The sequence below is a fragment of the Mauremys mutica genome, chromosome 21 (assembly GCF_020497125.1).
Source record: "Mauremys mutica isolate MM-2020 ecotype Southern chromosome 21, ASM2049712v1, whole genome shotgun sequence".
Classification (NCBI taxonomy): domain Eukaryota; kingdom Metazoa; phylum Chordata; order Testudines; family Geoemydidae; genus Mauremys; species Mauremys mutica.
This window is the reverse complement of record NC_059092.1, coordinates 5,349,865-5,363,936: the sequence shown is the minus strand read 5'-3', so window position 1 is coordinate 5,363,936 and position 14,072 is coordinate 5,349,865. Positions and strand designations below refer to the sequence as shown.

Below are 14,072 nucleotides of genomic sequence, written 5' to 3'. Positions count from 1 at the left end.
GGGGATCAGAAAATAATTTTTCCTGTTAGGCCAAACTGACCTAGATTCAGTGGGCTTTTTCAGCTTTCCTGCAGCCTCATGGAGGCCGAGTTGGGTTGAAAGGAATAGGACTTGAAAATTTAATATCAGGAAAGGTAAGACTGTTAAACTCTTCACTATGTGTAGCCAGTGGCTGGTGTGGATAAAGGCTAAAGAGCTGAGACCCGGGATTTCAGTGGTGGACCTTGTGCTTGTAGGACAAGGGGAAACCTGAAGTCTTCGTGGACTGAGATAACCCCTTAGTAGTCATAGGGGTGTGGTTTCAGAAGTCACCTGAGGCCTAGGGGTAGGCTGAGAAGGATTTTCACCAATTTATACATGGTGGGACCCTGTAACCCCACCACACTGGACCCCATTAAATGTTGGGTATGCAAGAGTAGGGGTTGGCAAACAGTGCCCCTATCCAGCATTAATTTAATAAAGTTGCAGCCTGATGCTTAAAATCTGTCCCTTGTGTCTGTGGTTCATTTGCTGCTGTGTCCTGATTCTCTGAACTGTCTACAGAGTCAGCACAACAGGGGGTGGAAACAGTAGGCAGCCTCAATGTTGTCACAGATGTTTCTATGACATACATTGAACATTTTAACAATTACTTTTGGATACTGAAGACATAGTAAAACTTTGCAGTGATGAAACCAGTACAGCTATCATCGGGTAACCACAGGACTGGGAGTCAATGAGATTGCTTGGCTTCCTCTGCTTTTCCTTTAATACATTATAATGTAGCTTTGTTGATTTTTCCTTACGGTATCACAATTATTTTTGTTATGACAGAAAGCAGCTATCATCAGAGTTATGTGTACTGTGTGATTCCCCAGCCAGTGAATCTATCCCTTGCCCATCCCTTGCTGCAGAAAATTTGCTCCAGAATCTAGATCTTCATATAAAATAAAATTTTTCTATGCCTCATGGTTATGAAGATTATATTTGTTAAGGTTAACTAATGCACTGATGTCTGCCTGAACCAATAGCTCTGACAAAAGTGCCACATTTCTTATCAAGCTGACAAATTAAACATCTACATTGTTAATTATTTCATTGCTGACCAATGCAGGAGAATGACAATCATGCTAGGAAGATCTGCATGAGTAGAGTCTCAATTTGAAGTTACATTTTGAATGACGGGAGCAGGGGCGGCAAGCCACGGGGGGGTGCTCTGCCAGTCGCTGCGAGGGCGGCAGGCAGGTTGCCTTCGGCGGCTTGCCTGCGGGAGGGTCCCCGATCCCGCAGATTTGGCGGCATGCCTATGGGAGGTCCGCTGAAGCCGCGGACCAGCGGACCCTCTGCAGGCATGCCACCGAAGGCAACCTGCCTGCCGCCCTCGCAGCGACTGGCAGAGCACCCCCCCGTGGCTTGCTGCCCCACGCACGCACTTGGCGTGCTGGTGCCTGGAGCCACCCCTGGACAGGAGTATAGAGCTTGAAAGAATACCTCTCCTTTTCTTTCCCCAATTCAACCTCATGAACCATAAGAAAATATGATCACTGCATGATCACTGTTGCCCAAAGCAGCTCTGAAAAACTTTACTTGCCACATAGTTCAAGGAGACACTTTTTTAACATATATTTGTTTATTCTAAATCAGTCCCCACACCCCCCTTCCTAATCATCATCATCATCTTGATAAAAAGTGGACAACATAGATTTTATGTCTGGACTGGTAAATATGAGAGCAATTTTAGAAGCATGATCTAATCCTCCTTTACTTATAACATTTCAAAGAGAAAAACTTAAAAGAGTTTAATCTAGAAAACAGAGTTGAAGTTAAAACATATACACACACTTCCTGTGCAAGGTACCCTGGTACATGTGTGGTTCAGTTCACTGTCACATCCAAATCAAATATTTATAAATGTATATGTCCGAAGTAAATTATAAAAACATTAGAAATATATTGATGTAAAGTGTGAAAGGCAATATTATATGATAATTATGGCAGTGGTCGACAAAGAGAAAACAGAGTCATTTCACATCATAGAAGCATCTGTTGCTCGCTGCATAAAGGTAAGCATTGCTTTAAGTGGAAAGCATCCTCCAGCTGAGCAGTAGAAATACTGATTCACACATACCTGCAGTCTACAATTTTCTCCTGTGAGACTATCATCTTCTCAGCTTTCTCAGCAGATATCCTTCCACTTGGCTTTTTGCCTCTTTTCTAGAGCGGAAAAAGGAAAATGTATTTCTGCACTGCTCAAGGGGACTGCCAAAAAGTGGAGTTGTAATTTATGATGTGCTAATGTTTTCCTTTGCGTTCATAACTGAAAATAACTACTAATGCAAAATCATCATTGCTTGGATTTGGTGGCTTTTGATTTGCATACATGCTCCAGATTCTGCTATAACCTTCATGTCACATATTTATTCCTGTAAGCAAAATTTGGCCCCTACACCTACAAAATCAACATCCCTTACATTTCCCTTAGGCAAATCACAGTAAGGGATATGGGTTGACAGTTTATACAACTCTGTATTTTAAAGAATCTAAGACAATTTGGATCATCTAGTCTGACCCTGTTCCTGCATCTTGTAGGATGTTGCCTACTTTATTCCCATTAAGTTTTTATCTCATTGGTACATGACTGTTTGCAGCGATGGAGTCTCATACACCTCCTTTGGTGTAGTCCTGGCCACAACAGTACTAACTATTAAGAACCTTCTCCAGAACTTTTCTTTCTTTAGCTTCAAGCCATTGGTCCTGATCCTACCATCTTTTAAAGGTATCTTGTAAACCACGGCAGGCCAAACTCTACCTCTGTGCACAACCCTACAGATGTCATTTCACTTTTTAAAATTAATGTTTTCTTTTCAGTTTCTTCATTAAAGTCATTACGGCTGATCACAGAATTTTGCTCTTGGTATTTGATTGGGCTGATATTTTTAAAGCATCAGTAGAGTAGGAGAAATTATTTTTAGAAGTCTTAACAAAATGAATGATTGTTTTAAATATTTTTCCACATTCACACTGTACTGTGATACAGAGCCTATTGTTACTGCTGTAGGTAACATTGAATTTGACAAGGCTGAAAGGTTGATCAGTTTTACTTGTTTTTTTTTTCCCCCCGATACATTGTTTTGGGTCCCATCCTGCAGGGATATATTGCAAAGCCAGGGAAGTTATGATCAGGAGCATTACCTGAGTCTGATATATATATATATATATATTTAAATTCTAGTGATTGTCACAGGAGAGATGTTATCTTGTATTTTTTATCGTCACAAACATTATAGTTAGCAACTGAACATTACAATTATTTAAGGTGAGTTTAAAGTCAATTAGATTTCAGGAACTTTCAGCATTATATCTTACTATGGCTCAAATCTAATCTAAAGATAGCTTTTTAACCAGCCAAAAATTATGATTTTGGTAGTTACCTATTCATACAAAACACTGTTTGCATTGAAAAAATGCTATATTTGTGCTGTAGTTTTACTCTAGTTTTCTATATGGAAGAGTGGTCTACCTGGCTCATGTCTGGTTATTTATTATTATTATTTCTATCATGGCAGTGCCTAGAGGTCCTGGCTGAGATCAATGTCCCATTGTAAAAGATAGCTCTTGCCCTGAAGAGCTCACAACCTAAATGGGCAAGACAGATAAAGGGAGTGAGAAAAAGAGATTTGCCACTGTTGCTAGCAGAGCTGGAACTGAATCCAGATTTCCTGAAACTCAGTCGTGCATCTTATTCACAAGACTATCCTCCTCAAACACAGTCCACAATTTTACACCATTAGTATCCTATCTATACTCTGGATTCTTCATTTTGGCTCTACAGCTGCTGCTGAGTCAAGAACACATGAAAATCTACAGAGATGAGTGTCTTTTCCCATGCCTTGAACAAATAAAGCCGTATACTTTGTTAATATTGTATTAATCTGTATGAACTTCACACCAACTATGAGTTCATGCGTAATTTCTTTTTTCCAAAAACTTGCAAAAGAACAAGTAAGTATTAGCTACTGTAGGATTTTGCAGGAAGTTAGATGGGCCTTTCAGAGGACTTGCAAATCATATTTAGAAAATGAGAACAAACAGTGCAGCACCATCATGGTCTCACATTATCTTTTGTTCAACATGTAGGTGAATGTGTTCGCCTTCTCCATGAATATCACCATTTGGAAGATGTCACTGGAGATAATGTGCAAAACCAGTCTCTCCCTGCATTTTTAGGTAAATTATCACTAATTACTTGTTTGTTTATATCAGAAAAAATATTATGGTGCACCAGATTTCTCAAAAGAACTCATAGTTGCTCTCTTTTGCTGCTGTTGATTAACATGGGCATCTGGAGGGACAAAGTTGCCAGGAAGTGCAACACTAACAATTAACATTAGTTATTCTTGCCTTGCCAAATTTGACTTGTTCATGGCCGGAATTTTTCTCTATGTGAGAGCAAAGCAGTTATTTTTTTCCCCATCGATATCATCACAGTGGAAGAGCAGATTTGGTGCTTGGGCTTGCAGAATTATCCAATGATTCTGTAAGGATGAATTAACAATATTGATTTATAGAGGGAACTGAGACAGATGATAAAGTGTCCAGTTTGCTTGGGTCAAATTAAAAATGTTTTATAATGAAGTCTTCTTACCTTGTTTAGTTCATCCAAAAGCATGAATGGTTGATAATTAGCTGGAGGAGGTGCAAGCATGATGTTTCTGAAAACAACACAGCCACGCTCCACTCTCTGACTGGTTGGAGGACGGATACTTTCATCTTCAAATCCTGAAAAGTGACAAAGGAAACACATTTAAGAAACCAGCAACAAAATGCTATGAGCATAAATAACTAACATAACAGCTGCTAATGTGTCCTTATGTGCCTGATTCTGCCACTCTTACTCATGCTGAGTAATACTTAACTCCATAAGTAACATCATCACTTTTCAAGGAGTGAAGATACTACTCAAAATAAATAAGAGAGATAGAATTAGGTTGTTATATTTTTTGCAAAGTAATATACTGTAGATATTGTAGGAATTAAATGTACTGTACAATATGAAACTGTTTGCCTTTTATGCAAGTGCCAAGACAAGTATCAAACCTTGCTTTATTCGTATCTATATATTTAGTACCCTACTGAAGTCTTATAAAAACATATCTGCTGAGTGAATTACATTTGACAGGGAGGGGGAATCTTCTTTGTGACCATCTGTATCTTATAGAGACTAGGAGAGAAGATGTTTTACATTGCTAATTTATGGCACTGCCTACAACATTTGGAATTGGCTGAAGTAGATATGGCAAGGCCAGGCTATTGGAAAGTGCTTTGTTTGCTTAACTTAGTAGTTATGCTCAGAAACAGCAAGTGTTTTCTGCATAATAGAAACAAATCAAACATTTGTAAAAAGCTAATGTGGATCTACATGTATACTCCCTTTATGAAGAGTGACGGCAACAGCAAATAAATAAATATATTCAGGGATAGTAAAACACTTTCCAGACCTTAAATAAGATGCACAACATCCCGAAAGAACAGATAAATATTATTAGGCCCACTTACAGTGACGTAAACTGACGTATTGAGGGTTATGTAACTAGAGTAAGGTCACACAACTACTCAGTGGTATAGCTGGATATAGAAATCATGGGGCCAGAGTCTCCATCCTACATGAGTTCTGCTCCGGTACAGTGAAGAGGAGGCTCTCAGAGAGCTGGTTGTGTCTCCCTAATTTAAACCACATTGCCCTCGCATATCTTAGAGGAGCAAGGGAACAGATGTAACTTACACCACTGGCATAAGGACCCTCAGGCCTTATGCCAGTGGAAGATTGGGAGTAGTAGAGATCTGTTCTGCCATGCCCTGCCCCACCTCTGTAATGTCATCTTCTTCCCATTACACTGATGAATGAGGAAGGACAGTTGAAGGATAGTGAAGCCACTTCCACCAGCAGAGAGTTCCCTACACAGGAGGCGGTCTCTGCTGGCCATCTTGACTGATGCATTGCAAAGTGGAAACGATAGCTAAGGGGTGCACACTCCTTGATATACACAATAGGCAAAGAATTCAATCTCTATTTAATTGTAGCTTTTTTGGCAAAGTATTGCCGTGAAGAATTTGGTGGTGCTGTAGATTTGTCAGTACTAGGAATGCTATAGGAAAAAACATTGCTTGCTTGGTAGAAAAGAAACACAGAGATAGAAATGGGAAGATAAGGAAAGATGAGTGGCAGTATGCAAATCAGGCACCCTACAGTATATTTACCCAAGAAGATTACAGTAGTTACACAGTATAGATTCAATTCTGCAAGGCACTGAGTGCCCTCAATGCCAAGTGATTTCAATAGTACCTCCAGGAGATGCTGAACACCTTGCAGCATGGAGCTCTCCATGAAAACCAGATGTGCACCTGACAATTATTTCCCTTAGTTCTTTAACTTGCTTTGTTAATGGCTGAGATGACAGGTGGTTAACTGCTTCATGTTTTCAAGCAGTGATGCCTGTCATGTTTGCCTGGTTTAGCCTCTCTTAAATTGTGTATACAATAGTGATCAAGTTAATCTGTATGGCTCCCTTTCTAGAATGGCAACCTCCACAGTAACTGACTAGGAAAGCGATAACAGTCAGCCAGGGCATCAACATGTAGAAAAATAAGAAAAAGTCTAGAAATTAAATGGCTCGTTTTTTATTTAAAATAACAAAGTCAACAAAACGTACATGGTGCATTCAATAGACTAGCCTGGCCATGTTTATCACTCATAAACTGACCTGAGACATGGAAAATAGGAATTAAATTATCTCTGATAATATTTTATCCAATGTAGCATTGGAAAAGTTAACATTTCCATGGATAACATAACTATGTCAAATATTAATTTTTAATGTGTGCAAATATTTAACAAATTTAAATAAAAAAAATCAAAGATGTTTGGTGAAAGCTTCTTCTTTTCTACCTTTATTCAACAGATTAGGGCTGATTCTAATCTCCCATTAGTGCAATTCAGCAGTATAATTGCACCAAAGTCAATGGAGTTAAACTGATGTAAAATTTATGAGAGAGAAGAATCAGACACAGTGGCCTAAATGTTCAAAGTTGAGTGACTAAAGTTAAGTTCTTAAATTTATATTTGGGCACCTAAATAAAAGTAGTCTAATTTCCAAAGGATTTGAGCATCCACAAGCTCCAATTCATTGCAATGAAATTTCAAATTGGAAAATCAGGACACTTATTTAGGTGCCTAAATACGGATTTAAAAGTCTAACTGTAGGCAGCCAGATGTGAAAATTATGGTCATCATCTTCTAAAGCATAAGAACATGAAGTATAGAGCAGTTCCCCTCCTCTTCAAACAAAAAAGAACCAAACTGTAGTCATTTATACTTCCATGCACAGAAGAAGGGCAGTAGCTAGAAACGAAAACAGGGTAGGAGTGTTCCACCTCTCTTCTGGCTACACCCCACTTCCCCCTGGAACCAGAAGACAGATTGCTCTTAGGGTGGAACTCTGGAGGGACCTTCCAACATAGTGTCTAGGAGTTGAGAGGTGCCCTCACATGTAACTTTTCATCCTAGAAGGAATAATTTGCATGGATTGAGGTATTCTGTGCGTAGGGTGGAGCAGAATAAGGTTGCCTTTACCTTATTTCCTGGACAAAGCTGAAAAAGTATTAGGAAGAAAAAAAAGCAAATTTTGTATATACTTGATCATAAGCCGGTTCGTTTATAAGCCGACCCCCACAAGATGGTAAGTAAATATGGAAAATTTTGACCTGTTCATAAACCGACCCTATAATTCAGGGGTCAGCAAGCTTTGGCTCCCGGGCCATCAGGATAAGCTGCTGGCAGGCCAAGATCGTTTGTTTACCTCGTGTCCACAGGCATGGAGGTAAACCTAAGTAAACAAAGTGTCCCGATGCACCAGCTGCTTACCCTGATGGGCCGGGACAGCAACTGGTGGGGAAATTTTTTTCAGGGGGAGAAGCTGGGGGTCAGGGGAGTAACCCCTGTGACCACCCCCCACATGACCCCACCCCTAGCCCAGGACCCCCTCACTCGCCCCATCTCGTCCCTTCCCACCTATCTGGGGAGGGCTAGGGGACTAAGGGGAGGATGTCTCTGGCTTGGATGGAGCTGTTCCGGCAGGGTGGGCAGTGCGACCGCAGCCTGCTCCAGCAAGCCAGACTGGGCGGCACAGCCGCAGTACGTTCCAGCGGACTGGGCTGGGTGGCAAGACTGCAGCGTGCTCCAACGGGCTGGGGGGCGTGGCCACAGCCTGCTCTGGGGGGTGGGGCCGAGCGGCATGGCTGCAGCCTGCCAGCCCTGGAGCTGCAGCTGCTTCATAGGCTGGGGGAGAGCAGCATGGCCAGGAGCGGAGAGATTCTGGCCCCATCTCTTCCCTTCTGGCACTGCTGACTGTGCTGCCTCTGTTAGAGGGAGGGGCTGTGTTCCACCTCCCCCTCTCTATACCCGTTCATAAGCCGACCCCTTTCTCTGGTGCTTCGCTTTTTTACTAAAAAAATTCAGCTTATGAACGAGTATATATGGTAGTTTGTAGTTACAATCCTTTATCCTAGGAAGAAAATGTTAAAACAAGGTGCCTCTACTTGCAAGTGATGCAGTTATTTCTGTGGTGCCTTAATTTTATCATTATATGACATTATAAAAAGTTAAGGCTTTACTTCTACAAGGACATTCTTTAACCAACATCTTTCTCTCCATTAGCTTTTGCTGTAGTAGCAGTATTTATGTTCCGGGCAATGAATGGGAACCATATTGCTTGCAGCATAATTTCAGTTTCTTAATGCACTAATAGTTTCAATAAGGACTCCGTATCCACTAAATTTGACTGCCTCTTTTATTGACAACTGTTGTGCAATACATTTTTCAATAAAGTATCCAACACTGAAAAGGACCCTTAATACTGCATTTTAATGGAAGAACCTGTATAATATTTACTAAGGATGTGGAAACAATCTTAGAAAAAATAACTGGTCTTGACCAAACTCGCCCCTTTTATAGTGAAGGATCATGTGAAGGGAAAAGGTGCCAGTGCCCTTCCAGGGAAGGAAGTGGAGAAGGCCCAAATGTAACTAAACCTCCAAACTCTGCCTGAATGTTTGAATCAAGCCTCACAAGGTTTGCCAATAACTAATATTTATCCTTCATTATGTATTTCACGTTTATATATGTAAACCGTGCATTAAGGACTGAGGAGACACAGCACTGTGATTTGGTCAGCAACTCCTGAATTTTAATCCTGGCTGAGACAAGAACTCACTAAGTGACCTTGGGTGAGTCATTTCAATCTCTGTGCCTCAGTTCCCTCACCTCTAAATCAGGGTAATAGTACTGATTTACCTCACCAGGGATCTGAGGATTATTTAATTGCACAGAAAGTGCTTTAAAAGGACTAAGTACCATAGCTGTTAGAGCTAAAAAGAAGTCTATTAAGTCATCTAACCCTTCTTCTGCTTGGTATTAAGTCAGAGGTGGGCAAACTCCAGGCAGGACCATACTGCCGGGCCCCCGAGCTCCTGGCACCTCCCCTGCTGTCCTCCCTACAGCCTCAACTCACTCGCTCCGCTGCCTGCGCAATCCTCTGGGTAGCGGGGCTGTGAGCTCCTGGGGTAACGCAGCTGCAGAGCTGGGCCTGACCCGGTACTCTGAGCTATGTGGTGGCGGCGTGGCCCGGCTCCCAGCACTGCCAGACACTGGTGTTCCAGGAAGCACAGTAAAGGGGCAGGAAGCACAGCGTGGAGAGAGGGCAGGGGAGTTCAGGGTGGTGGTTAGCAGGCAGGGGTGAGGATAGGGGTCGGAGTGATCGGGGGGAATAGGAGGTTGAATGGGGGCAGCAGTCCTGAGGGGGCAGTCAGGAAGGAGGGTTCCTATGGGTAGGGCACTTGGAGCTAGGATTAGAGTTACTATGGGTAGGGAACTTGGAGCTAGTGTTAGGGTTCCTATGCGTAGGGCACTTGGAGCTAGGGTTAGGGTTCCTATGGGTGGGGCTTCCCATCCTAGGGTTAGGATTCCTAAGGGTAGGGCACTTGGAGCTAGGGTTAGGGTTCCTAAGGGTAGGGCACTTGGAGCTTGGGTTAGGGTTCCTATGGGTAGGGCACCCTGCCCTAGGGTTAGGGTTCCTATGGGTAGGGCGCCCCACCCAAGGGTTAGGGTTCCTATGGGTAGGGTACTTGGAGCTAGGTTTAGGGTTCCTATATTTAGGGCTTCCCACCCTAGGGTTAAGGTTCCTATAGGTAGGACACTTGGAGCTAGGGCTAGGGTTCCTATGGGTAAGGCTTCTCGCCATAGGGTTAGGGTTCCTAAGGGTAGGGCACTTGGAGCTAGGGTTAGGGTTCCTATGGGTAGGGCACTTGGAGCTACGGTTAGGCTTCCTATGGTTAGGTCTTCCCGCCCTAGGGTTAGGGTTCCTAAGGGTAGGGCACTTGTAGCTACGGTTAGGATGCCTATGGGTAGGCCACTTGGAGATAGGGTTAGGGTGCCTATGGGTAGGCAAGTTGGAGCTAGGGTAAAGGTTCCTATGGGTAGGGCACTTGGAGCTAGGGTTAGGGTTCCTATAGGTAGGGCTTCTCGCCCTAGGGTTAAGGTCCCTAAGGGTAGGGGACTTGGAGCTAGGGTTAGGGTTCCTATGGGTGGGGCATTTGGAGCTACGGTTAGGGTTCCTATAGGTAGGGCTTCCCGCCCAAGCGTTAGGGTTCCTAAGGGTAGAACACTGGGAGCTATGGTTAGGGTTCCTGTGGGTAAGGCAGTTGGAGCTAGGGTTAGGGTGCCTATGGGTAGGCCACTTGGAGCTAGGGTTAGGGCGCCTATGGGTAGGGTGCCATGCTCTAAGGTTAGGGTTCCTATGGGCAGGGCACTTGGAACTAGGGTTACGGTTCCTATGGGTAGGGTGCCCCGCCCCAGGGTTAGGATTCCTAAGGGTATGGCACTTGGAGGTAGGGTTAGGGTTCCTTTAGGTAGGGCTTCCCGCCCTAGGGTTAGGTTTCCTAAGGATAGGAGACTTGGAGCTACGGTTAGGGTTCCTCTGGGTAGGGCACTTGGAGCTAGGGTTAGGGTTCCTAAGAGTAGGGCACTTGGAGCTAGGGTTACAGTTCCTATGGGTAGGGCACTTGGAGCTAGGTTTAGGGTTCCTATATTTAGGGCTTCCCGCCCTAGGGTTAGGGTTCCTATGGGTAGGGCACTTGCAGCTAGGGTTAGGGTTCCTATGGGTAGGGCACTTGGAGCTAGGGTTAGGGTTCCTATGGGTTGGGCACTTGGAGCTAGGGTTAGGGTTCCTATGGGTTGGGCACATGAAGCTAGGGTTAGGGTTCCTATGGGTAGGGCTTCCCCCCCTAGGGTTAGGGTTCCTATGGGTAGGGCACTTGGAGCTAGGGTTAGGGTTCGTATGGGTAGGGCTTCCCGCCCTAGGGTTAGGGTTCCTATGGGTAGGGCACTTGGAGCTAGGGTTAGGGTTCGTATGGGTAGGGCTTCCCGCCCTAGGGTTAGGGTTCCCATGGGTAGGGCTTCCTGCCCTAGGGTTAGGGTTCCTATGGGGAAGTGGATGGGTTGGCAATGGGCAGTCAGGGGAAGCGGTTCCAGGGGCAGTCAGGGGACTGGGGGAAGGGGTGTTTGGATGGAGCAGGGGTCCCGAGTGGGCCGTCAGGAATGAGAGGAGGGGTTGGATGGGGCAGCGGAGGTCCGGGGGCCGTCAGGGGAGAGGAAGCAGGGGTGTGTGGATGGGGCAGGGTTCGCAGAGGGGCTGTCAGGGAACAGCGGGGGTTGGATGGGGCAGGACTCCAGGGAGGGGGCCATGACCCCCTCCCCTAACCGGCCCTCCATACAATTTACGAAACCCAATGCAGCCCTCAGGCCAAAAAGTTTGCTCACCCCTGTACTAAGTATACAAAACTGAAATAATTAACTGTACCTTACCTAGGTGCTATGTGACTCCAACTGCCTCCTCATCTATAACCAAGTCCTCCCAGCTCCCCTCCTCTTCCTCCTCAGGCTCCTCTTGCCTTCTTATATCGCTCTCAAGTTGTGATATTCCCCTATTTGAGTTTTTTCAGAGTGCCCTTGACATCTGCTGAATCCCTAACATTTAGACAACATATGTATTAAAATGGAGTCCATGCCCTAAAACTATTTGAGAAACTGTGATTGAATCAATATTGGAAAAACTAACTGGTCAAAGAAAGGTGCTTAAAGCTTATGATTTCAAACTGCCTGGCAGGATTCCACATGTTGGTCACCTCAGAAATGTTGAGTTCTTGTTTATTTATAGGAATCTTCTTTCATATCTCTGTAATGCCAGATTACCAACAACACTACACAAAACAGGTATCGACAACAGAGGAGATACTGTCATGAAGGATGCATTAGAAATACCGCAGACAGACAGACAGAGACGAATTTCCTATTAAGATTTACATACCCAGGTTTCACATCCTTAAAGCAAAGCAAAGTAGAGCCAAACCATCCAAACTGTCAAGTTATTCCTTAAATCCTCTCTTCCTGTCTATTTTAATTATGACAATTATGACTCAATCAGCAAGATAAAGGTCATTCTGTCACCTCAGGGGGGTGAGTGCCAGCAGGATAACTGGGCTCATAATGACCACAGAAGATAGGGCAGCTTGACCTCTCTGGGAGTGAAATGTCAATTAATTATCTTTTTACAACCAACTCAATTATAGCATACTAATCACCTGTGTAGGACATCAAGCTAGAAGGTGTGGGAGAGGGTGGGGGAGGAATCATCAGCAATAAGCAACCCCCACTTAGGGTGACAAGGCAGTAATTGTAAAACTGCAGATGTGACACCTAATAATGGGGTGTAAATAGTTATTAGCTGTTTATAGCAAAATCTAAATGCTGTAATAATTTCTTCATTTAAGTGAACTTTTTAAAAAAAATAATAAAATGTTACCGGTCCTAGGGGTAATAGAAATGTCTCATTTAAAGGTGACCAGACACACTGCATTAGTCTTTAATGCTAGACTCAATTAACCAAGAAGCTTCATTCATTAAAGAAAGGATTGGTCAGGGATAGGGGGAAGGGAGAGAAAAGTTGAACACAAGACAAATTAAGTAACAAGTATATGGAGGGATTTAGGAAAAAACGGTATTATAAAGCTTTATTTCTTTAACTCTAGTTACAGTGGATCACCTCAATGTTATACTGGTCTCATGGAAAAAGATTCTCTGCGGTGTTAGTCAGTACAGTTGCTGCAGTAACTTTCCCATGGGCAGAACATACATTAATGTGGCTCATTCCCCTAAACATACGTACACCGTGATTTACAACATAAGACAATCTGAAAAGCGGAATATACTATTGTAAAAGCTACATTTATGATACCCTTATCAATCCTTATGATACCCAAGTTATGCCTGCAAAGTATGTGTATACATGTACAAATAGGTAAACGCATGTGCAAAATACACACAAGTACTGTGACAAAAGTGCATATTTGTACATGTAAATGTGGTTTGTGTGCACACTATACAGGTCCTATATCCAAAAAGAAACAAAATAAACCACAACAAATTCAATGCTGCCTCTCTTTACATCAGGGGTAGGCAACTTATGGCACGTGTGCCGAAGGCAGCACGCGAGCTGATTTTCAGTGGCACTCACACTGCCCAGGTCCTGGCCACCGGTCCAGGGGGCTCTGCATTTTAATTTAATTTTAAATGAAGCTTCTTAAATATTTAAAAAACCTTATTTACTTCACATACAACAATAGTTTAGTTCTATATTATAGACTTATAGAAAAAGACCTTCTAAAAACGTTGAAATGTATTACTGGCACGCAAAACCTTAAATTAGAGTGAATAAATGAAGACTCGGCACACCACTTTGGAAAGGTTGCCGACCCCTGCTTTACATTATACATACAATAAAATGGCAAAATAATAGCAGAATTCTTTTCACACGAATTTCTGTTAAATGAATCTGAGAGCCTTGCTTCATTTACTTCAACACAGATGTAAGAAAAAGAAAGAGAACATTCAGAAGTTTTCTAATCCACCTTCCTACCTAGTGCAGGATTGTTCCTAACAATATAGGGTTTTAGCCTAATGTATACAGGAGGTAAACACAATA

General features: G+C 43.1%; 1 protein-coding gene across 1 annotated transcript in view; it reads right to left on the bottom strand.

Annotated features, from left to right (window-relative positions):
* Positions 1-14,072, bottom strand: part of MORN1 (MORN repeat containing 1) — a 110,844-nt gene that overhangs the window by 44,446 nt on the left and 52,326 nt on the right. The window contains exons 11-12 of the mRNA XM_044996327.1: positions 4,625-4,758; positions 2,108-2,193 (exon numbers count right to left, since the gene is read on the bottom strand). Of these exons, the coding sequence (XP_044852262.1) occupies positions 2,108-2,193; positions 4,625-4,758 (220 nt within the window). The remainder of the gene's footprint in view (positions 1-2,107; positions 2,194-4,624; positions 4,759-14,072) is intronic.